At 41.3% G+C, this 24,026-nt stretch overlaps 1 protein-coding gene across 2 annotated transcripts in view; it reads right to left on the reverse strand.

Annotated features, from left to right (window-relative positions):
• Positions 1-420: 420 nt before the first annotated feature.
• The window catches only part of elk3 (ETS transcription factor ELK3), a 28,111-nt gene continuing 4,505 nt past the window's right edge, over positions 421-24,026 (reverse strand). Inside the window, exons 2-5 of one of the 2 annotated variants that reach the window (XM_088347895.1) lie at positions 18,811-18,957; positions 10,832-11,050; positions 9,328-9,852; positions 421-2,163 (exon numbers count right to left, since the gene is read on the reverse strand). In XM_088347895.1, coding sequence (XP_088204021.1) covers positions 2,044-2,163; positions 9,328-9,852; positions 10,832-11,038 — 852 coding nt within the window. In that variant the 5' untranslated portion in view covers positions 11,039-11,050; positions 18,811-18,957 and the 3' untranslated portion in view covers positions 421-2,043. The remainder of the gene's footprint in view (positions 2,164-9,327; positions 9,853-10,831; positions 11,051-18,810; positions 18,958-24,026) is intronic. The other variant, XM_088347894.1, reaches the window with a different exon arrangement.

Genomic DNA, 24,026 nt, shown 5'->3' on the forward strand with positions numbered 1-24,026 from the left:
AGACACTTTGTGTATTATTCAGCACCTACGAGTGGTAAAAACAAAACAAAAACTACTAATTTGAATAAGCAAAACTACATGAGTGAGAATGAAATATTTTAGGTCAAGATTTTTTAATTTTACATATATTTTTATATTAGCATCACTCACCTTTACGGTTGCACTTTAGTTGGAAAAAAATGCAATATAGAGACTCATAAATAGAAAAAATGTAAAGTGTCCACCTCTAATGTAAAGTATTCACATCTGAAAAAACAAAACAGACACAAATTTCAATGAATGTCACTGAATTGAAAATTTCTATTGAAAAAAACAAAACAAAAAGGCAATAATGCGTATTGCAGTACACTGGTAGAAAAACACCCAATTGGTTCACCCATAGGTCAATGGGTTCATTTGAAATAAAAATACTGCATGAGACACATATAAAAAGTTGATTTAATAGAAAACAGATTGAAACCTAGAAAAACAAGACTTAGGTTGTATTGACAATTTTATTACACGTTTTCCCTTTGAACACCTATACATTAGGTGTCTTGTTAAAGATACATACAGTATAAGTGCAACCTGTACACTTGATGGTTGAATTGTAGCTTAAAGGTGGGGTGCGTCATATGAAAACTTACACCTGCAATCACGACTAAGCCAGGAAATAGCAGAACCACAGGTTTTGCGTTTGTTTCTTAGACAATAAACTCTTATACGATGAATTTAGAATGGGGTTGATATCATAGATAGAGGAAGAGAAAGAGGGGGTTAGGGTAATCATTTAAGGGGTTCGGTTCACCCTGAATGGGCCTGATAAAAGTAAAATAAACGCTGATAGGCGCAATGGAAAATAAGGCATATGGGGCTCTTGGAATTCAGTTGGGCATTGGAGAAAGTTTTTACCTTTCAACTTTTTAAAGACACCTCAAAGAACGCACGCTACCTTTGACTGGTTTACAAATCCTGTTCTGTTCCACCCTGTATTTATGTGATGCATAAAATACATTCATTTTTTTCCCCTTACAAAATACAAAAAACTGAAATTCCAGTCTCTGACATTTCAAACGTTGACACCATGGGCATAACCAGCCCGTTTTTGGGGTTGCTCAAGCACCCCCAAAAATGATAGCATATTTAAAACTCTTTTCCTTAATAAAGGACAGGAAACACTTGAATAACTGAAAAATGCTAGTTAAAATATTTTTTAAAAAGTAAAACAAAAAATTGTTTACAACCCAAGACCGAAATACTCGTTTTGATTCCTAGCACTGCTCATGACCTGACCTTTTGATTGTCACCACTCTTGGCCACTTGCACGCTTTTTTTCACAGTCTTTAGCCTGTGACAACCTATGAGGGCCTGTATTGAAAAAAAAAGCTGTGACTGATTCAGCATCAAAAATCTTTAGAGATTCAAATGTAGATTGACACATTGGTTAGCCAATGAAATTCCCAACGTAATTATTCAATCTGTATTGAAAACAAACGTGTGCATATGCCACCCGGAATCCATTTTTATGCGTGAGTATTACGCGCTAGTGTGTACAATCATGGGTTGACTTCTAGAAAGAGAAGTCAAAGATTTAAGACTTTCACACTGTCTAAAAGTTGGCCAAAGTTAAGTACACAATGCAAAGTCTTAGTGCTGTGTACTGATCGTCTCCAAATGGCCACCTTTGGAAACATTTTGACACACCATTAGAAAAGTGTGTAAAATAAAATAATTTTCAGATTGTGATCAAATTTGACAAGGTACCAGGAAAGGCTTCAAGCTTTTGTCTCACCTATATCCCAGCTAAGATTCCCATGCTACACCCATCTGCATTTGATTCCAAAAGAAATTCAGGTGAGAATAAAAAAAACTTATATTTCTGTGTGTTCCTACTCAGATTACTTGCTGTTAGTAGCAATTGCAGTGATTGTTGCATTTTGGGACAAAACATGAGTGTTACCTTTTAAAAGAGACCAAAACCAACGGTTCAAGAACAGCATTCAATTTACTTTGAGTATGTCTTGGATTGGGAGTTTAGGCCATTTCAATAGGAACGGTAAGGGGTTAAACCTGGAAGGTGCCATGCGACTGGGCTGGACTTTGAGGTCCTGCTGCCCTCAAATTGGACCAGAAGTAAAGGTTGGACAGAAGCGGATTGGGAGTGAGTAGAAGACCAGATGGTGTCTGCAAAGACACACATAAGCAAAGACAGAGGGTGAATATATAAAAATGGAAAGTGGAACGCTCGTGTTTACTTTGGCACTGAGAACAGAGCGTGATTAAAGTGTGGTGACGGTAACTTGCAATACCTAGAAGAACCAGCAGAGGCCGTTTATACATGGTGCACGGTTGAATTATCAGAAAAAATAGAACATCCGAAGAAAACTCCGCAAGTAAACAAAAGTTACTGAGCTTAGTAAATTGCATATGATATGTAAACATTATTACCTACAAGATATAAAAACTATGTGTTTATGTATATAACGTTTTTTTAAGGAACTTTTCGAATCATTGTTCTTGTTAAGACCGTCTTTAAACTTTAATGACGGTCTATTATCAAATGGGACAGTGTGTAATATTTAAAAAAAATCATTATGAAAAAAACCCCAAAACAAACATTTGATTTGAATACAAGGCAAAAATACACGAAATATCATACCAGTATTATTTTTTTTAATAAAAATTCAGAAGTCGAGAAATTAGTTTTGTTTGTTACACTGTGGAATCCCCACCTAAATCCACGTTCGTCTGTCATCCTGGCGCAACGCTGTGCAGTGTATCACTGGCCCTCGCTGGTACCAGACAACACCTTGTCATCTAGTGGTCATATATTACACATTGGGGCTTTAAAAATAGCTATTTACATAGACATATTTGTATTTTCACTTCATTTACGATTTTTTTTTCGCATTGAAAAAAGTTAAAGGACCCCCTATTGTCAGAAAATGGGGCTTTATTTGTAATTATACTATATTTCAACTTCAATTTATAGCTAAATTATTCTCAATTCGAAAAAATATTTACCCCATTGTCTGAAAATGTTGCATCTTTTAGTTTTTGTTTCTAATTTTGTATTTTTACTTCAACTTATAACCAAAAATCCCTCACATTGCAACAAACAAACATTTACCCCCTTTAACAGAAAATGGTGCTCAGTTTGTTTTTGTAAATGGACTGCATTTCTATTGAAATTTATTTAAGCAGTAAACCTTCTGGAACATATGGCGTCACTTACGACAACATAACCCCTCCTCCCATATCCTCCCCAACTACCACCACATTAGAGGTAAAATCAGGCCACTGGTTAACTTAATTTGAGGGACCTAGCCCGAAGAAAACCCAAATTTTCACTTTTTTTTTGCATGCCACAGTGATTATTCTCATAATCTATGAATTATTCGATTAATTGATTAATCTGATTTCGTAAGGACATTTTTATTTTCCTCCCTTTCACTAAAATATTGAAGTTTTGGACAGAAGTATAGTGCACAAAACAAAAGAACATTCGATAATATAAAACAATAAAAAAAAAAAATCTAAGTGTTTGGCAATTGAATTGACAATAAACAAAAATACGCTGTACACTTGCGATTATGTAAGATACTCTTTACCTACTTTACCTACTACCTTATCCAAAAATCATATTATATTTGGACTCATACAAAATAAAAAAGAGCAATACATGTAATTTATGTGTATCAATGTTTTTAATCCAACAAAAATAAATCAGAAATGTAATTCCACTTTTCAAATATTCCTAACAAATCTGTTTGTTTTGCTTAAATCTTTGATTATGATAAACATTCCCAATATGGAGTTAAACATGTCATTTTATTTTGCTTTTTACTTTATTTTAATTACGTTTTTTCAGATGTATTTGCCCTGTGGTGAGGGGGGCCTCTCCTCGTGAGAGGTAAGAGAATTCTCCCAACGTGGTCTGCTGCGTGTCGTAAGAGGCGACTAAAGTGGATGGAGCGAGGGGACTGGGGATCCTCTCCTCTCTATCTCTACTCCCTAAGGGACAGCAAGGCAAAGAAAGGGGGCGGGAGACCGAAAGGTCTCGAAAACCCTAGTTATAGGGTCACTAAATGTGAGAGGATGTGGAAGTAAAGCGACTGAGTGGAAGAAAGAGGAGATCGGAAGGATGATGACTAAAAGGAAGGTTGATGTGTTAGCCTTGAGTGAAACAAAGATGAAAGGAAAGGGTGAATTACAGCTTGGAGGTATGTATGGTAGAAAGGTTGGAGTTACGGGTGGACATGCTAGAGAAGGAGTGGCTGTGCTTGTGAATGAGACAGCAAAGGAAAAACTAGTGGAGTGGAAAGAGATATCTTCCAGATTGATGTTGGTGAGGTTAAAGTGGGGTGTAGAAGTATGGATGTTTATAAGTGCATATGGACCTGAATCAGAAAGAAGTGCTGAAGAGAGAGAGGAGTTCTGAAAGGATTTGTCCGAATGTGTGGCAAGTGCGAAAGAAGGGTGGAAAGTGGTAATACTAGGTGACCTGAATGCAAGAGTGGGTGATGGAACGGTTGAAAATTTGATTGGTAGATAGGGAATACCAGGAAGAAATGGGAGTGGGAAGAAATTGATTGAGTTATGTGTGGAAAATGAGTTGGTGATTGGAAATACATTGTTTAAAAAGAGGGACGTGAATAAGTATACCTTTGTCAGAGTGGATGTCATGATTGCTGATTCGGGGCACCTGTGAATGCCCCGTTGGCGCCAACAGCCTTGAGCACTGATTGGCTCACTGACTCTTTTTAAACCCCCGGCTCCCAAGAGGAAGCTGTCGACCGTCCTGCGAACCTACGCTTTTGCTAACCAAGTACCAAACCCTCCGACAATCTCCTGCTCTGTTTTTCGCCTGCCTGTTACCTGTTGCCGACCTGTTTCTGGACCCGTTTTTGCCCTGCTCTTCCGTCCCGGCCGTCGACCTGTCTTGCCCTGTTTCCTACCTGATACTTGTTGCCAACCTTTTTTTTGGACTCGATTAACGACCTTGCTGCCCTGTCCCGGCTACCGACCAGCTTTACTGCCACCCACCGCTATACCCGCTTGACACGGAAGTGCCACTTCGGCGTTCCTGCCATCACCTACCCGTGTCCGACAATCATCGGATCGTGGAAGCAAGCAATAAAACTAAATTAAACGAACGCTATTGGGTCCTGTCTCCGTTTCTGGCCCGTGACCGTGAATAGTGGTGAGATGGTGGATGGAGCACTGATGGATTATGTAGTGGTTAGGAAAGGGATGTTAAGTAGATTGTTGGATGTGCATGTTAACAGAGGTGAAATGAGTGGTATGTCTGATCATTTTTATGTGGAAGGAAAACTCCGAAAAGATGGATCGTGGAGGGCTAGTTATGAGAAGAGTGTGAGGGAAGAAATGAAAATGTTGGAGTTGAAGAAGGCAGAAAAAGAAAGAGAGTTTAAGATTATGAACAGATTAGTAGAAGAGAAGTGGAGAGTGTGGAAATGGAATGGAAGTGTTTTAAAGAGGCAGTGTTGAGGAGCGCAAAAGAAGTGTGTGGAATAAGAAAAGTTGGTCAAGGTATGAGGAAAGGAAGTGAATGGTGGAATGATGAGGTATCAGAGGCTGTGACAGAAGAGACGTGCCTTTGAGGAGTGGCTGCAAGATAAGAGTGGTAATGAGTATGTAAGGTGTAAAGCGAAGAAAAGGTTGGTAAAAGCGGCAGTGGAAGCAGCAAAAAGAAAAGCAAATGATGAATGGTGTCGAAAGATAGGAGCGAACTTTGAGGAAAGGAAAAAAATGTTCTAGAAAGAAGTGAAAAGAGTAAGAAAGAGCGAGTCTGTAAAGGAAAAGAAAGTGAAAGATAAGAATGGTAGATTGCTGGTTAGCGGTAGTGCAGTCAGGACGAGATGGGCAGAGTATTTTGAGGAGTCGCGAGCAATGGTATGGAGAGAATGTCCGTGTTGGGTAATTTAAATGTGAAGCCTGTGGAAACATGGGAGGTACAAGAGGCAGTGAAAGAAATGAAAGTGTCACAGACCAGAATGGACACAGGACTCAATTGCATGCGTTTCTCAGGTTTTATTGAAAGAGAGTGAGATTTAGGCTTGCTTGATTGCTTGATCTGAGGACTGGCGAAGAGTTGATTGAAAATAGAATTGAATTGTCTTTACTGTCTATGATATCAATGTATCCTTTGTGTTCTGAGCAGACAGCAGAAAATGCCATTACAGGGGCAGGTTGTGTGTTGGGTGGGTGACTGATAGGCTGGTGTATGCTGTGAAACAAACAGCGGGGCGGGCACACAAGTCAATGTATTTCCCCAAAACAAATTTGGTAGCATGGCGACAGATAGCTTTTAGCAGCTTGTTACATTGAAAATAAATTCATCAATTGAATCTGACTCTGGGAAAAGTCAGAAGAGCTCAAAGAAATAGTGATCACCAAAGGGCGCTCCGTGGATTGTTTTTAGGTCGGGGAAGCAACTAAGGCGGCAGCGGGAGAGAAGGCGACAGCGAGGCTAAAAGTCCGGCCTACTGCTATGGCTAAGCTAACAACATTCTTATGCCACCCCAGCAGATCCTTTACCCAAGAAACGGAGGACCTGGAGCTATAACTCATGGGAAACTGCTACATTTGGAAGGGTTATAGTTTAATCATCGTGAAGACCTGGCTGAAGTCAAGGTTAACCAAAACTTGGCGGGAATGGGACGTCGTTAGACCAGGGCCGGAGATCAGAGGCGATGTCGAGTTCGTAAAAGTGATCGTAGGCAGGCGGCAGGCGGAGCAGGCGTAGTCAGGTTCAGAAATGGGTCGAAAACAGGGATCAGGCAGAAAACAGGTTCAACAGGGACGGAGTCGAATGGAAACGCTCACTGAGTGTAAACACAACAGCTTGCAATGATCTGACAAAGTTTGAACTGGAGACAGGGGCTTAAGAAGGGTGTGGCCATCAATCAGCTTTCCGGGCTGTTGGCGCCAATCAAGCTGCCACAGGTGTTCCAAATAGGACAATCGTGACAGAAAGGGGGGAAAAAACCTGGGTTGGATGGTTGTACTGCTGAATGCTAGAAAAAAGGTGGCACAGCTATGATTGACTGGTTAGTACGCTTGTTGAATGTATGCTTTTTAATTGGTGTGGTTCCTGTTGATTGGTGTAGTGCCATTGTAAAAGGGTAAAGGTGATAAGTATGAATGTAGCAATTTGACAGGTATCAGTTTGTTGTCTGTAAGCTGTATGGAAGAGTCTTGATTAAGAGAGTGAGAAGAAGAACGAATGAGGTGGTGATGGAGGAGCAAAGTGGTTCAGGAAAGGAAGAGGAAGTGTGGATCAGCTGTTTGCAGTACGACAGGTGTGTGAGAAATATTTTGCAAAAAGTAAGGATGTTTATTTGCCTTTCATGGACTTGGAAAAGGCGTATGACAGAGTTGATAGAGAGGCGTTGTGGCAAGTGATGGTAATGTATGGAGTGGGTGGAAAGTTGTTGGAAGCATTGAAGAGTTTTTATGTGAACAGCAGAGCAAGTGTAAGAGTAGGGAGTGAGACAAGTGAGTGGTTCCCTGTGTTAACTGATGTGAGACAGGGGTGTGTGATGTCACCATGGCTGTTTAATGTGTACATGGATGGCGTGGTGAGAGAGGTGAATACAAGAGTATTTGGCAGAGGTGTAGAGATGATTAATAACAGTGGAACGGTGTGGCAGGTAAGTCAGTCGTTGTTTGCAGATGACACAGCACTTGTTGCTGATTCTGAGGAAACATTGAGAAGGTTGGTAATGGAGTTTGGAAGAGTGTGTGATAGGCGTAAGTTGTGTGTGAATGTTGGGAAGAGTAAGGTGATGAAGTGTTCACGTGATGGAGTGGGCATGGCTTAGAAATAAGGTTGAATGGACAGGCGTTGGAAGAAGTTGAAAGCTTTAGGTACTTGGGTTGTGCTGTGGCTGCAGTTGGTGGAATGGAGTGCGAGGTATTGCAAGGAGTGAATCAAGGAAGCAAGGTTTTGGGTGCTCTGAGGAGAGTGATGAGCAAACAAGAGTATGAGTATGGATGTTAAGAGGGGACTGTAAGAGAGTGTGATTGTGCCGACTGTGTTGTATGGTGCAGAGACTTGGAGCCTGAACGCAGATTTGAAAAAATTGAATGTTTTTGAGATTAAGTGTTTGAGGAGTATGTTAGGATTGACAAGATTGGATAGATTGAGAAATAAAAGTGTGAGTGACAGAACTGGAGTAGTAGTGGAACTGAGCAAGCGTGTGGATAAGAGAGTACTGGGTTGGTTTGGTCACATGGAAAATGGATGAGGAGCGAATGTTGAAGAGGATCTACAGAGCATAAGTAAATGGTCTCCAAGGGGAAGGCCGCGATTAATGTGGATGGATGGTGTTATGAGTGCACTGCAGGAAAGAGGTCTAAATCTATTGGAAGCTAGAGCTCTTGTTGGTGATAGGAATGAGTAAAGAAGTGTTGTAAAAGGATAGTGGGATGTGTGGACGCGTTCTAAGTGATAAGCAGGGCACCTGTATGATGCGGCAGGGGTAAACCAGTGAAAACTGTCGGGCCCTGCTGTTGAACAAAAGAGTGTGTTGTGTCACACCGACCCGAGTGACATGGCGGCTTTCTTGTGTCCCGTTTCATCTGGAGGGACGAAAGCATGACCAACTTAGGTGCCGAGGTGCCTAACTTGTTTGGTTGTTTGGGCATTTGGGTTGGCCTTGGTCCAAAAATGTTTGTGTGTATTTTTGCTTTTTTTTTCTCTTTTTATTTTCTTTGTTATTTTGTATGTGTTTGTCTTGCTGTCGGTCACCCCTCTTGAGGGATACGACCAAGGTAGATAGATTTCTCTGAACATCTTCAGCACTTTCTGTTCTTTTGAAAACTGGCAACTTTGTTTCATGATGAAACTGTCAAATACTACAAACTTAAAATGTTCATGGCAAGTTTGTTTGTGATGATGCAGAGTTAAACAAAAACAGACCTCCTAAAAAAGTTATCTTACATTTTTTTTTAAATCATTCTTGGTGCCCTCTGCTGGGCCAAAGTGATACTACAACTCTCAGCGACACAATGGAATTGTGTGCACTCTTATTTGCATTGATTTCACACACTTAGTGGCTCATAAATCACGTGACACAACAAATCTATGACCTAATTAGTTGCTAACGAATTTGATATTTGAATTTTACAAGATTTGTTTGATTATTTGTTGCAGCCCTAAAATGTAACATAGTCAGATTTTGGACATGTTTAATAATGACTTATGTACAACACTTGGGGTTGATGATGCTCATTGTTGTTTCAAACCATGTTCACAGACTTTTTGTGAACGCTTAGACCGGTGGAAGATTGCAGGGAACATTGTTCCACACCCTTTTGTACCTGTGCAGTCAGGAGAGCTGCAGTCAAAGACCCAGAAGGAAGGGCTGGACTTTTCATGGCTAAGGAGAGAAGATCACTTTCTGTCATCAGGGGGGACGATGAGGAAATATCTAAGTCTTCGGGTTTCCTGAATTTGGAACGCTCTCTTTCCCTCTGACCCGACGACAGATTTAAAGGCACATTGTAATCCTCAGTCACTGTGCAGAGGGGACTCCTCGGCGAGGAGCAGCGCGTCAGGGAGTTTTCAATCAAATGAAGGGAAGAATCGCCACGTTTGGAGACAAACCGGATCACGGTGGAACTGTCGTCATGGCAATCATATCCCGCTTGTGTTTTGATGGAGTGGGGCTTTTCTTGGATGCAGCCTGGGTACTGATGCCTTTCGTCTTCGTCCTCGGACATGACACTTCTGCCGTCTTCGCATCTCCGACGGGTCTCCACCGCTGCCGGGTCCATCTTCAGAACTTCTGGGAATAATACAAACTTGTACACAAACTTCTGGCCAATCACCTTCTTGATGATGTTCTGAGAAAGGAGCAAGGTTGAGTTAGTTGATAGTCACCGTACTGTATTTTCCCGGCCATAGGGTGCACCATGTGAAAGGGCACAATCTCTGTAGCTGGTTCTACTTCTGTACTTAACACTACAGGGGGCGCACCCGCATGATTGGGTGCGGGTGCCCTTTGATTTTTGTTGTTCACACCACAGTTTGCCTCATTTGCAGATCAATGGTGAAATTAATCCAGTCATTTGGCCGTCCTTTGGGCATTTTATGTAGGAAAGCTAAATCGCTTGGCATTCGTAATTTTAGTGGTAAAAGATACAGCGGTAGAAAAACTGAGTTCGGTTGTGGTTTATTTGTTTAAGTATTGATTACAAATTAAAACGCAAGGATAAAAACTTGTCGGTGTTAGTTTTTAAGTTTCCTCCACTTGCGAACCTTTGATTCATTAATCTAAATTTTCTCATGGATTGCTCGGTTTCCATGTTATTCCGCGCAGTGTAGAAATCAACACACTATAGTAGACGAAGAAACTGAAAGCGTTCAACTGAAGGAAATTGAGCTTTTGGATTTAATTCATATTTGGGAGGACAACTCTGCTCCTCGGTAGCACAATAACTTTCAAATTTCTAGCCACGCTACAGCACTTCCGCTAACAATGTATTGCGTGTGACGTCGAGGCGTCTTCTTCTACCTAAGCGGTATATGATGGCAATCAAACAAGAGACGCTTAAAAGTCACAGGATACGCATAAAAGTCACATTTAGTTGAAAATGTAAGAGATCTAAAAAAACATCAGATTTCACCCGAAAATCGGAATTGAGCAATACTCTTTGCAATGTGAATGGCAGCTTCATTGTGTCCTCGGCTATGCCAGCTGCTCTTCATGATACACAGGGCGCACTGCACAATAGGGAGCGTCACACACTTTAAAGAAAATCTGAGACTTTTATGTGAGCCTTATGGTCGCGAAAATACGGTAATCGGAAGAACAAGGCTTACTTTGTCGTAGTAGTAGCGCAAGGCCCGGCTCAGTTTATCATAATTCATGTTGTTCTTGTTCTTTCTCAGGCCCCACAGCTTGGCCACCTCCTCAGACTTGAGCAGCTTGAACTCACCGTCATCAGACGTCCAGCAGATGAGATGTTTGTGGCTTTGGTTCAGCAGCAGTTGTAAAAGAAACTGCCACAGAGTGCTGCTGCTCTCCATTTTACTGGTGACCTGACAAATATTGGTAGAAACACAACACCTTCTCAATACAAAAATAGTCAAGTTTATTTGTATAGTCATTAATCACAAGGAATCTCATAAGGCTGCACAGACCACAGCCTATTACACACCAAACCCATACCCTGATCTAAAAGCTACATGAGTGCAAGGAAAAACTCAAAAACCTCAGCATGAGGAAAATGAAGAAACCTTGAGTAGGGACTACATGAGGTAATCGCCCTTCCAGGATGACCAGGCCAAAATGGATGTGGTAATACACAGACATCGACAACATGTTACATAAGTCATTTATAAGGTACAGAATATAAGTGTGTTATAAGCCTACATTAAACAGTTCCACTAAGGTTGCAAATTAAATCAGAGGGCAGGGCAATCCACAGCACTGGGGCCAGAATGGACAACTCTCTTGAACATGCGGGTTTCTTCTTTGCTCTTGGGATCACTCGCAGACCATAGTTTATACTCAAATTCAGAGGTGGGTAGCAACGATTTACATCTACTACGTTAAATTTACTTCAGTAAACTTTAGGACATTTTGTACTTCAGGGAGTATTTTTAAATCTCTATAAATTTTTACTTTAACTTGAGTAGATTAGTGAAGAAGAAATGGTACTTTTACTCCGCTACTTTAGGCTACATTAAAGCCGTTACTTAAATCCCCACATAAGTACGGTCATTTGGAGCAAGTATTTAGTTAATACTATGATGATAATAATGATCATGTTATGACAAACATAAATCTTAGAGTGATGGGTTGTTTATCAGAAATGTTCAACTGCTGTATAGGCTCTTTTGGTTAGGCAGTTGGGCACCTGGCCAGTTCAATTGGGTCATCAGGCATTCAAACCAGGTACCCGAGTACCGCGATTTTTTTAATTCTGCAGCTTTCACTCCTTGTTCTCCCACACAACTAAGGGGTTATCACAGCTTAAATAGTGCCCAGGGAACTGGTGACTGACGGATTACAGTCAGGTGTGGAACATTCAGGGACTGCCTAGTTGTGTGGAAAAAAACTCACTGGTGAGCATTTTAACCGTGATTACACATTTCACCTCCTTGTAAAGGAGCTGTGTCGCAGCCAGGCAGGTAGAAAACGTGTGTGTGTGTGTGTGTGTGTGTGTGTGTGTGTGCGTGATTTACCATGGAATCCAAACATAATTTATTTTGATTATTTAAATTTCTTTTTAATTATATGTAATTTATTGTTGGATGTACTTTTATGAGTTTATTGAATGGCTATTTATTGAAGGGCAGCACGGCGCAGTGGTTAGCGCGTGCGCGGCACCGTTCTGAGGTCATGAGATCGAACCTCCTGTGTGGAGTTTGCATGTTCTCCCTGTGCTTGCGTGGGTTTCCTCCGGGCACTCTGGTTTCCTCCCACATTCCAAAAACATGCATGTTAGGTTAATTGGCCGGTCCAAATTGTCCCTAAGTATGAATGAGCGAGTGAGTTGTCTGTCTCTGTGTGCCCTGCGACTGGCTGGCAACCATTTTAGTGTGTCCCATGCCCACTGCCCGAGGATGGCTGGGATGGGATCCAGCACCCCCGTGACCCTACGGAGGATAAGCAGTGCAGATAATGGATGGATGGATGGAAGCTGTTAAAAAAATCAATAAATAGGATTTTGCTACAGTTACTGAGTACCTGAGTAGTTTTTTTGCATAATTTACTTCAACTTGAGTCATATTAATCTGAGGCAACAGTACTTCTACTTGAGTAAAGATTTTGGCTTCCCTTCCCACTTCTGTCCACATTGTTGTTATCATTTGGAAAAACATGTCTCCAAAATGTGTCTTTTTTCCAGGATTACTCCACAAAAATGAAAATGAAAAAAGGTCTACCCAAACCAAAAATCCTGGATGTCCAGCGAGGTGCGCACCCTCCTCAAACACCGTAACACTGCCTTCAGGTCTGGAGACAAGGCTCTTTACAGTGTGGCCAGGGCTGACCTGAAGAGAGGCATTAAGAAGGCAAAGGCAGCCTACATGAGGAGGATCAAGCACCTCTTCGCTGGAAATGACCCGAGGAGGATGTGGCAGGGTCTTCAACACATCACTAATTTCAGAGGCCACAACCTGGCAACTGTTGAGGCTGATGCTTCACTAGCTGCGGACCTTAATCAGTTCTTTGCTCGCTTTGAAGCTGGAAAGCCACAAACAGCCACATCACACCCACCAACAACCAGCAGGAACACACTCACATTTCAGGAGCATGAAGTTAGGCGTGTGCTGAAAACTATAAACCCCAGGAAGACAGCTAGCCCGAATGGAGTACCAGGGAGGGTACTCAAGGACTGTTCCAATCCGCTGGCTGGGGTCTTCACCACCATCTTCAACCGGTCCCTGTCACAGGCGACCGTTCCACCTTGCCTCAAAACCTCCACCATCATTCCCATCCCCAAAAAGTCAGCAGTGGAAAGCCTCAACGACTACAGGCCTGTCGCTCTTACGCCTGTGGTCATGAAGTGCTTCGAGAGGTTAGTGTCCCAGTACATCAAAAACTCCCTGCCACCCACACTGGACCCCCACCTGTTTGCCTACAGGGCAAACCGCTCAACTGACGACGTCATAAACACAGCACTTAAACCCTGCTAAAACTCCTGGACCACCGGGGGAGCTACATCAGAATGCTCTTTCTGGACTTCAGCTCAGCCTTCAACACCATTATCCCAGAGATCCTAGTGGAGAAACTCACACACCTAGGACTCTCTACTTCCATCTCCCACTGGATAATGGACTTCCTCTCAAACCGCCCACAGTCCGTGAAACTCGGTAACCATGTCTCTCCCACCCTAACAATGAACACTGGCTCCCCCCAAGGTTGTCCACTGAGCCCCCTGCTTTTTACCCTTTACACCTCCGACTGCTCACCGACCCACTCCACAAACACAATCATCAAGTTCGCCGACGATACCACCTTGATCGGCCTCATCTCTGAAGGGGACGAGGCGGCGTACAGGGATGAGGTGGAGTCACTGTCAACGTGGTGTTCGGAAAACCACCTCATACTGAACACCACAAAAACAAAAGAACTGATACTGGACTTCAGAAGGAATGGCAGGAATCCAGCACCACTCATCATAAAAGGAGACTGTGTAGAGAGAGTCCACTCCTTCAAATTTCTGTGTGTGCACATCTCTGACGACCTCTCCTGGTCTGCAAACACCAGAGCGGTTTCAGGGAAGGTCCAGCAGCGACTGCATTTCCTGAGAGTCCTCAGGAAAAATCATCTACAACAGCAGCTGCAGGTGTCCTTTTACAAAGCCACAGTGGAGAGCATTCTAACGTACTGCATTACGGTGTGGTATGCTGGGTGCACAGAAGCAGACAGGAAAACGCTCCAGAGGGTCATCAAAACAGCCCAGAAAATCGTCGGTTGCTCTCTGCCAGGTCTGGACATTGTCTGCTCTCGCCACCTCAGCAGAGCAGAAAGCATCATCAAGGACTTTTCTCACCCCGGCCACCACCTCTTCGACCTGCTGCCTCACGGCAAGCACTACAGGTCACAAAAAAACTGAAAAACTCTTGCAAAAACACTACCTCATACGAACGTAAAATGGTACTCATGTCTATGTTTCTCGCACATGTTGACTGCACTATGTTTACTGCTCACCTTGCACAATGTTGACTATTTTTTTGCACTATGATGACTATTTTTTGCACCAAATGCTTATGTTGACTATTTTTTTGCACTATGATGACTATTTTTGCACCAAATGCATATTGCACAAACCCTTACGATACCAAACTGTATGTAACATCCCACATGCCGAAATTTCTTGTGTAAATATTGTGTAAATTAAAACTATAACCTTATCCTCATGGTTTTATAACCTTATCTTCTCTGTTCCTTTATCTTCTTGTTTTTTTTACCTCACTGTGAATGTGTGAAACTGGAGTGTCATGCCCAATTTCGTTGTCACAACATGTTAACCCATTTTGTAACAATGACAATAAAGGTATATTCTATTCTATTCTAGAAATGAAAGCTCATTTGCCCATTAACGATCCTGTACAATTCACCTAAAATCCCAATCCTAGAGGTACTCTAAGTAAATTGGATGCTGTTCTTGAACCATTTGGAGAATATGGACTTCTTTGGTTTGTTTTTGAAAGGTATGACTCAGAAGTCTTGTCCCAAACTGAAATAATCTCTGCAATTGCTACTAAAATTGAGTAATCTGAGTTGGAACACACAGAAATAAAAGGTTTTTATTCTCGCCTGATTTTTTATTATTTTGCAATCGTATGCCTACAAAACAGTGTAGCATGGGCAATAGCTTGCAGCCTTACCTTACCTGGCACCTTGTCAAATTTTATTGCATTCTGAAAAACTAAACATTGTATTTAAAAAAGATTTCTAAGCGTGGGTTTTTATGCGTTTCGAAAGGTGGCCATATGTAGATGACTACTTTACAACACAAAAACGTTTGCAGATTTGTATTTTACTTGGCCAATTTTTTTAGACACTGTGAAAGAATTGTAAACGTTTGACTTCTCTTTCCAGAAGTCAAATCAATGATTGTGCACACTTGTGCGTATTAATGTTGTGTAAAAATGAGTAACGGGTTGCCTGACACACGTTTTTTTTCAGCTCCAATTTGAATGCACCCACGGAAAATGGCATAAAATTATGTTGGGAATTGGCCGAGAAAGGTGCCAATCAAAAGGGGAGAGCTTAATACCATATGGTGAATAATTTTACAAGTCTGTTAATTTTTAAAGGGGAGTTTTGGACTGAAACAAACAAATCTTAAAAAGCAATGTCCAACAAAGCAGATTTCTATTTATCCGTCATCATTAACATGTGTTTTGGAGTAAATATTTTACATGGTTGGATATTATGGATGGACCGTTATGTTACAGATGTTTTTTGCGGTCATTCAAAGAATTTGAAGACGTTGTTGGTGAGTCATGCCGTCTTCAGTTTTTGTGTATCTTGTTTCAGACTGATCTTGATGTTTCTGTGATGAGTACGTTTTGAAGTATCATATCTTAAATTCAGAGTGTTTAAGCTTTCCAATGATATGTGGGATGACGTATTTTAGTGACTGATGCTGTTGTACAGAAATGTATTTGTTTATTAAAAGTTCAGCGGCACGCAATGGGCCGTCGGAACGTTAAGGCGATAAACAATTTAAGTTTATTGTTGAAACACTTTTTTAGGAAAACTCACTGAACAAACTTTAACCCAAGAAAAAAACATAATTTGTAAAGCTCTAGCAAAGCACCTGGAGTAATTTGATAGGGGGAGCAGTACGAATGGGCGCAGCTATACACAGAAGAGGACTTTCTCCTTTACCCAGTGCCGTCTGCACTGAAGGTAAACACGTTGGTATGCTCATTTTCAGTATTTTGAGATATTTTTACAAAATAACTTTGCTCACATTTTGTATTAAAACCATTATTTAGGACAAACATGACGGTCAAAATGAGCCTCGACACTTTTAGGTAAGTGCAGGAAGGAGTCGAATTTCATGTGGTATATTTATATTGATATGGGACACAAGCTTTGGCTATATTATTAATTCATAGACTTAATGAAACTATCAAACATCGTGCAGTGAAATAAAATGGCTGAAGAATTAGCTTGTGTCTGGGTAGAGCGTTTGGCGGTTTTGTTGAGGTTTGTCTTAAATATAGTGTTGTTTTCTCTCTCTCTCGCTCTCTCTCTCGCTCTCCCCCCAAAAAAAACTACACTGATACACAAACCAAAAACTATGATGAGAAGAATAAAGTCACTCTCCAACCTCCCTTCCCCTTCCGCTCTCTTTCTTCCCACCTAATGTGTTTAAAGTCCTGCAAGAGCTTTGGTAATAGTAAGATCAAATCATATAGGCACAGTGAGCAAAATTTAAGGCTCTTGGAACTTAGTTGGGCATAGAGAAAATATTATATACTCAAATGACTCACTCCACCTTTAAATAAGGGGAACTCAAACTCAATTGGGTTGGGGGCCACTGAAGCTTGGGTCCGGGTGAGGTTTGGCCAAAATAGTGCTGATAGAAACATTCCGCTCTTCTAAAAGGCACAGTGTTTTATATTTGCCCACTAGTCTTCACTGTAATGTGTTGTGCAACCAAAAAGGAGTCCAAGGGAGGTTACAAATTACAGAGACAGAAAGTGAGCAAAAGCCAACCTTTTCCTTTCAATGTTCCCCCAGCCTTTCTCAATGAGAACAAAAAGAAGCAAAAGATATATATTTTAAAAAGGAATAAAAAATAGAGAATAAATAAGTAAAGAGGCAAAAAGGAAACCGGAAATACAAAAAGTAGGAAAAAGGAGAGCAAAAAAGGGAAAATGGAGAAAAGAAAAAAAGGAAAGGAAGGAATTAAAGAGAAAAAAGAGAAATGAAAAAAAAATTCTATTTTTTAAATTTTTATTTGCTTTTTGTCTTTTTATTTTTCTTATTTCCTCCTTTCTCTTTTCAAAAGTAATAAGGTGCATCTTAGACACTTAGTATCCTTATTTTGTCTTCTTCCGTTGTGATATTAGCACTGGCTTTAGGTGGAACAACAGAATACAGCAACATCTAGTGGGCAAATGAGACACACTCTCCCTTAACTTTCATATTAAGGCAGGGGCCTCAAACTACCATCCCGGGGGCCGCAGAGTGCCCCCAGGCTGCGACTTTAAGACTCCTGTGCTAACCCCTTCACATGATGAGGACTTGAGCACACTTTTATTTTCTTTCTTCATTTGAAAGTGTGGTTTATTGAGTCGGACTGCCAGGTCACCCAAAATTCAAGCATTTTCCTGACCTTGATAACATCATTTAATAACAAGGATTTCACACACCCGTACAAACACTGTAAAACGTGTGCGTTACGATTGGCCGTTGGACCGACGCTCATTGGTGGTAAAAGCTGGATAAGCGAGGCTCTTTTTTTTTTGTAGCCATTCGCGTCGAGCAGTGCTTCTTTCACAGTGGAGGGGGAAGACTATTTCTGCAAGGAAGGAGGGGTCGTTCAGCTCGCGAGTTAGTAACGCCAAGTCCTTTTCGGACGAGCGATTAGTAAGGGGAATTCCGGCTCTATTTCAGGGGCTGGAACTTTCAGCTTAGCTCACTAACAAACACCAACAACCTCGCCCTAAGAAAATGCCTAACAACCCCAGGCCATTCTGCTAATTAAACTAACCAAAATATGTGCAATATTTTTACTTGACATCTTTACTATTTTTTTGCGGTGATGTGCTTCTTGCTCTCTCATATCTTTCAGATTTAATTTCCCCCTATGTTCCGGTTTGGAGCCTTCGCTCTGAAAATGTTGGAATACTAGTGATCCCAAGAGCCAAGAAGAGATCCGCAGGTTCGAGAGCGTTCTCCATTCGGGCCCCGGTGCTGTGGAATGCTCTTGCCCTTGAGATTCGATCTGCAACCTCAGTGGAAATGTTTAAATCTAAGCTTAAAACACACTGCTATTCTATCGCATATGAATAATCTATATTTTATGTTGACAATTATTTATTTATGTATAAATTATATATTTATGTTGTATTATTTATTATTGCAACATCCATTGCAGCCTGGTCTTCCTGGAAGGGGATTACCTCATGTGCGGTCTTTTCTCAAGGTTTCTTCATTTTCCTCATGTTGAGGTTATCCTCATGTAGGTTTTAGATCTGGGGGTGGTGTAATAATAGTCTGTGGTTTGCAATAATCTGTGGTCTGTGCAGCCCTTTGAGAACCTTTGTGATTAAGGGATATACAAATAAACATGACATGACTTGACTTGACTTGGTTTAAATACCTGAAGCGTGTGCTGAGTAATTAAGATGAGTGGTCTGTGAACAGCGTGTCGATGTGTGGATTGATGACGTATTCAGCCACGTTTGAAGCGGTGTAGCTTGTGAATGATTCAGTTAATGATTTGCTAGGTTGGAGTGTAGTCCAATAACTTTGGAAGAAAAAAATGAGTTGACTAAAAATGGTTAGGCAATTTAATTTACCTACTTATTTTACATTTTTACTGCTTGCATAAGCGGGAAGTAACACAGAACAATTCATGTTTATACACGCTTTATATATTTTTTTATAAATATTTACACACACACACACACACACACACACACACACACACACACATACATATATACCTCTCTCTTACCAATCAAGAGCCTTTTTTCGCTTTTTCTGTTTCTATTTCCTTACTTTCTCTCTCTCTCTCTCTCTCTCTCTCTCTCTCTCTCTCTCTCTCTCTCTCTCTCTCTCTCTCTCTCTCTCTCTCTCTCTCTCTCTCTCTCTCTCTCTCTCTCTCTCTCTGTGTGTGTGTGAGACTGTATTTGACATTCTGTTATGTTGGGTAGGGAGACATGATTTTCTTATTGTATATTTATGGCTTTGAGCTGCATTTTGGTGCCCGAAAAGTGCTATACAAATACATTTTGATGTGATGTAGTTTTCTGTCCACATGACAGCATAGTCGAGTAAATGAATCCTCTGAAAGGTGTGTGTGTGAAGCATTCCCCTGCAGGGCTTTACTGCTTTATGCGGCTAACTTTGCCATCACTATTTCTTTCCAGTGCCATCTTAAACCTCTTTAAACAAAAAGTTATTGGATTTATTCTCTGTACTACGTAATGAACGTACAACTAATAAAAAGAAAATAAATGGTAATCAGCTGCCACCTACTGATATGGACGAATGTTACAGTTTCTCAATTAATCAAAAAAGCAAAGTTACTGAACAATGGCAAGGCTTTTGCAAAAAGATTGTTACTTCTTTGAGGTCCTAAATGATACACACAGTCCGTTTGAGGATACTTTATTACTTTAACTGATATTTACATTTACATTTATTAATGTTTGTCATCAAACGTAGACGCTCTTCAAAGATTCTATAATTATTTGAAACAAAAAAAATGTACTTTTTATTTTAACAATAGTACAAAACTGGTAATAATATAAAGTGGGACATCTCTTTGTTTATTTAAAGTCTCAGTGTGTAATATTTGACCAGTATATGGCACTGTGCTGCCTGGTGCTAGTGAGGGCCAGTGATACATGGCACACCGTGGTGGCAAGATGCCGGACAAACATGGCGGAAACCTTAGTGGGGATCCCATTGTGTAAAGGAAATAGAAATGTTTCAACTTTTGTTTTTTCTTTAAATAAAAATTAACATTTGTATGATAGTTCATGTATTTATGCCTATTATTCAAACCTTTTTTTATGGGCGGCATTAGCTCAGGAGGTAGGTTTTGGGATCAGGAGATCGCAGGTTTGATTCCCGGCTCCTCAGTGTTATATGTCGAAGTGTCCTTGGGCAAGACACTGAATCCCTAATGCCCCCAATAAGCAGGTTGGCGCCTTGCATGGCTGCACGGCCGCTATTGGTGTGTGAGTGTGTGTGAATGGGTAAGTGTGAAGCATATTTTTAAAGCACTTAGGGAAGTCTTCATTGACTTGTAAAGCTTTATATAAATGCAGATCATTTCATTTCATTTCATGGAATGAAAGTATTTTTGGACCACTAGGAGGCACTAAATATTACACACGCTCCTTTTAAGAAACAGGGCTGAAACTAATGATTGATTTCATAATCAATGAATCGGTCGATTAGTTTTTCGATTAATCGATGAATCGGATTTCTAATTTCCCTCCTTTTTATTCAAATTTTGAAGTTTTGGACAGAGGGACGATAGTTCACAAAAAAAAATATCCAATGATATAAAACAATTAAAAAAATTATAATTGTTTGTCAATTACCTTGCTAAAAATCATAGAAATGTATGTTATACACCTGAAAATATGTAAGATACTCTTTTCCTACCACCTTATCCACAGATCATATTAAAGTTTTACTTATCATACAAAACAAAAAAGAAAAAGCAATACATTTCAATTTATGTAGATTTTTTTTTTTATCCACATTTTTTTTTTTTTTAATCCACTTTTCAAAATTTTGTCGACAATTGAGGTTTTGGGGGTTAAATTTTGGAATATGATAAACATTGCCAATATGAAAATGATATACCCTGTATGCTCAAGAATTTGCCCCTTGGGTAGAATTGAACAAGTCACTATTGTTATTTTTCATTTTACTTTATCTATTTTTCACTTATTTTCTGATAGTTTTTCTCTGTATTTCTGTCTGTTCCCTCGAAAATTGTTAACTTTGTTTCATGATGGAAGAGTCAAACACTACAAAGTGGAAACTTTAATGTCATTTTTTTTGTAAATGATGCAATGTTCAAAATGTAGTATATAAAAAATGTAACATAGCTTTTTTATAAAAACTGTCTTGGCGAACTCGGCCAGACCAAAGTGGTACTACAATTCCCACCGTCACAACAAAATTGTGTGCACTCTAATTTGCATTAATTTAATGTTTTTGGTGTCTCATAAATCACGTGATACCACGAATCGATGCTCTAAATAGTTTCCAATGTTTTTTAATCATCGATTTTAATCTGTCACGGTCGCCGTGGCGACCAGTCTGCCGCGCCCCCGAACTCAAGCTGTAGCAGATTAGCTGATTGCTGGTCTGCTACTTAAGGCTGGGTTGTGGGTTTGGCGGGCGCTGGCTCATTACACATTCCCCGGTCTGTTATGCCTTGTCCTGTTTTGGTTTTAAACATTTTCCGTCTGTTATGCCCTGTCCTGTTGAGTTCGTGCCGGAGGAACTCTGTATTGTTCTGTTTTGTCCCGGAGTATTGGGCGACTTTTATTTTGTTAAATAAAACTTATGATCGTCAACGCATATGAGTTCTCCCTTCCTGCCTCCTGCCTCCGTTCTGGTCCGGTCACCCCTTCCACTCCACCACGCCTCGTGACAGCCCCCTTCCCTTCGATTCGGTGACAGAATGAGCCAGCCACGACAAGAACTCAGCGAACGATCCCAGCGCGACTTGGGGAGAGCTGGAGAACGCAGTTTGGCAAGCGACCACTGAGGTAACCTTCCCTGCCCGTTCGAACCACGGCCCCGCCCGTCGTGGCCATTGCTGTGCCTCGAATGGGGTCCCGGGAAGAATTGACGCCTGCCTGTTCGACTCTCATGCCTGCCTGCGCGACTCCCGTGCCGATTGCCTGCTATTCCGTCTCCCCTGCGTGCCAGTCCGACTTCGACTCCGCTGCCCGTCGGGCCGACTCCGACTCCGCTGCCTGCCGGGCCGACTCCGACTCCGCTGCCTGCCGGGTCGACTCCGACTTGGCTGCCTGCCAGTCCGACTCTGCTGCCTGCCATTCCAACTCTGCTGCTCCTGTTTTGCCGGTTCTGATTTTGACTCGCCTGTTTTGCCGGTTCTGATTTTGACTCGCCTGTTTTGCCGGTTCTGATTTTGACTCGCCTGTTTTGCCGGTTCTGATTCCGTCTGTCCTCTGTGTTTGCCGGTCCTGATTCCGTCTGTCCTCTGTGTTTGCCGGTCCTGATTCCGTCTGTCCTCTGTGTTTGCCGGTCCTGATTCCGTCTGTCCTCTGTGTTTGCCGGTTCTGATTCCGTCTGTCCTCTGTGTTTGCCGGTCCTGATTCCGTCTGTCCTCTGTGTTTGCCGGTTCTGATTCCGTCTGTCCTCTGTGTTTGCCGGTCCTGATTCCGTCTGTCCTCTGTGTTCGCCGGTCCTGATTCCGTCTGTCCTCTGTGTTCACCGGTCCTGATTCCGTCTGTCCTCTGTGTTCGCCGGTCCTGATTCCGTCTGTCCTCTGTGTTCGCCGGTCCTGATTCCGTCTGTCCTCTGTGTTCGCCGGTCCTGATTCCGTCTGTCCTCTGTGTTCGCCGGTCCTGATTCCGTCTGTCCTCTGTGTTCGCCGGTCCAGTTTGCCTGCCAAACCCTGCCGAGCGTCGAACCATTCCGGGGCGTGAGGTAGTATTTTTTTTTTTTTCTCTTTTTTGGGGACCTCAGGAGCTGTCCCTTAAAGGGGGGGCTCTGTCACGGTCGCCGTGGCGACCAGTCTGCCGCGCCCCCGAGCTCAAGCTGTAGCAGATTAGCTGATTGCTGGTCTGCTACTAAAGGCTGGGTTGTGGGTTTGGCAGGCGCTGGCTCATTACACATTCCCCGGTCTGTTATGCCTTGTCCTGTTTTGGTTTTAAACATTATCCGTCTGTTATGCCCTGCCCTGTTGAGTTCGTGCCGGAGGAACTCTGTATTGTTCTGTTTTGTCCCGGAGTATTGGGCGACTTTTATTTTGTTAAATAAAACTTATGATCGTCAACGCATATGAGTTCTCCCTTCCTGCCTCCGTTCTGGTCCGGTCACCCCTTCCACTCCACCACGCCTCGTGACAGCCCCCTTCCCTTCGATTCCGTGACAATATGTTTGTTTGCCTTGTGCAATTTTAAGTTTATTAGTTGATATTCAAGTTGATATCAACAGGTGTTCAACAGAACTTAAACTGAGCAATTGTTGTTTTTAGTTTGTTTGTTTTTTACAGTTTTTAAGAGTAACCGTGTGTTTACTTAGTTACAGTACATACCTGCTTTATTGTGTACCCGTATTTGTTTTCAAAGCCTAAGAACTTGAAGCAAAGAAGAGAGACATTTGTCTGCTGCTGTTAGCTGCACTCACTTAAAATGTGGTGAAAATCCTCAAAGTTAAAAAGAGAAAGAGAGACATTTATCCTGGGTTTCTACAGCTTAAGGCAAGTTAAATTTAAGACTTTAAGAATTTTTAAAATGCCTTTTCAAACTTAAGATCAACTCGACAAAAAAAAAAAAAAAAACCAATTGAAACAAAACACACATGAATTAGAAGCAATTTTAAACAAACGTTTTTTGTTTCATTTTTTTAAAATCAATCTTTGGTCTAGTTGAAAGATTTCCAACCAAAACATAGAACTTTTCAATGTTTTAGTAATGGAAAAATATAAAAAGGATGTTACAGTAGTACATTATGGATCCTTAGGCAAAACTGGCAGATGACTACCAATTCCAATACTCAAGCATTTTTATTATGATGCATGAATTACTTTTTAGTTAGAACAAAAATAAATCATAACAACGTGTTCGCATTTTTAAGATTCAGAATACATTC

The sequence above is a fragment of the Urocampus carinirostris genome, chromosome 11 (genome assembly GCF_059441175.1).
Source record: "Urocampus carinirostris isolate Australia breed hairy pipefish chromosome 11, RoL_Ucar_1.0, whole genome shotgun sequence".
NCBI lineage: Eukaryota > Metazoa > Chordata > Actinopteri > Syngnathiformes > Syngnathidae > Urocampus > Urocampus carinirostris.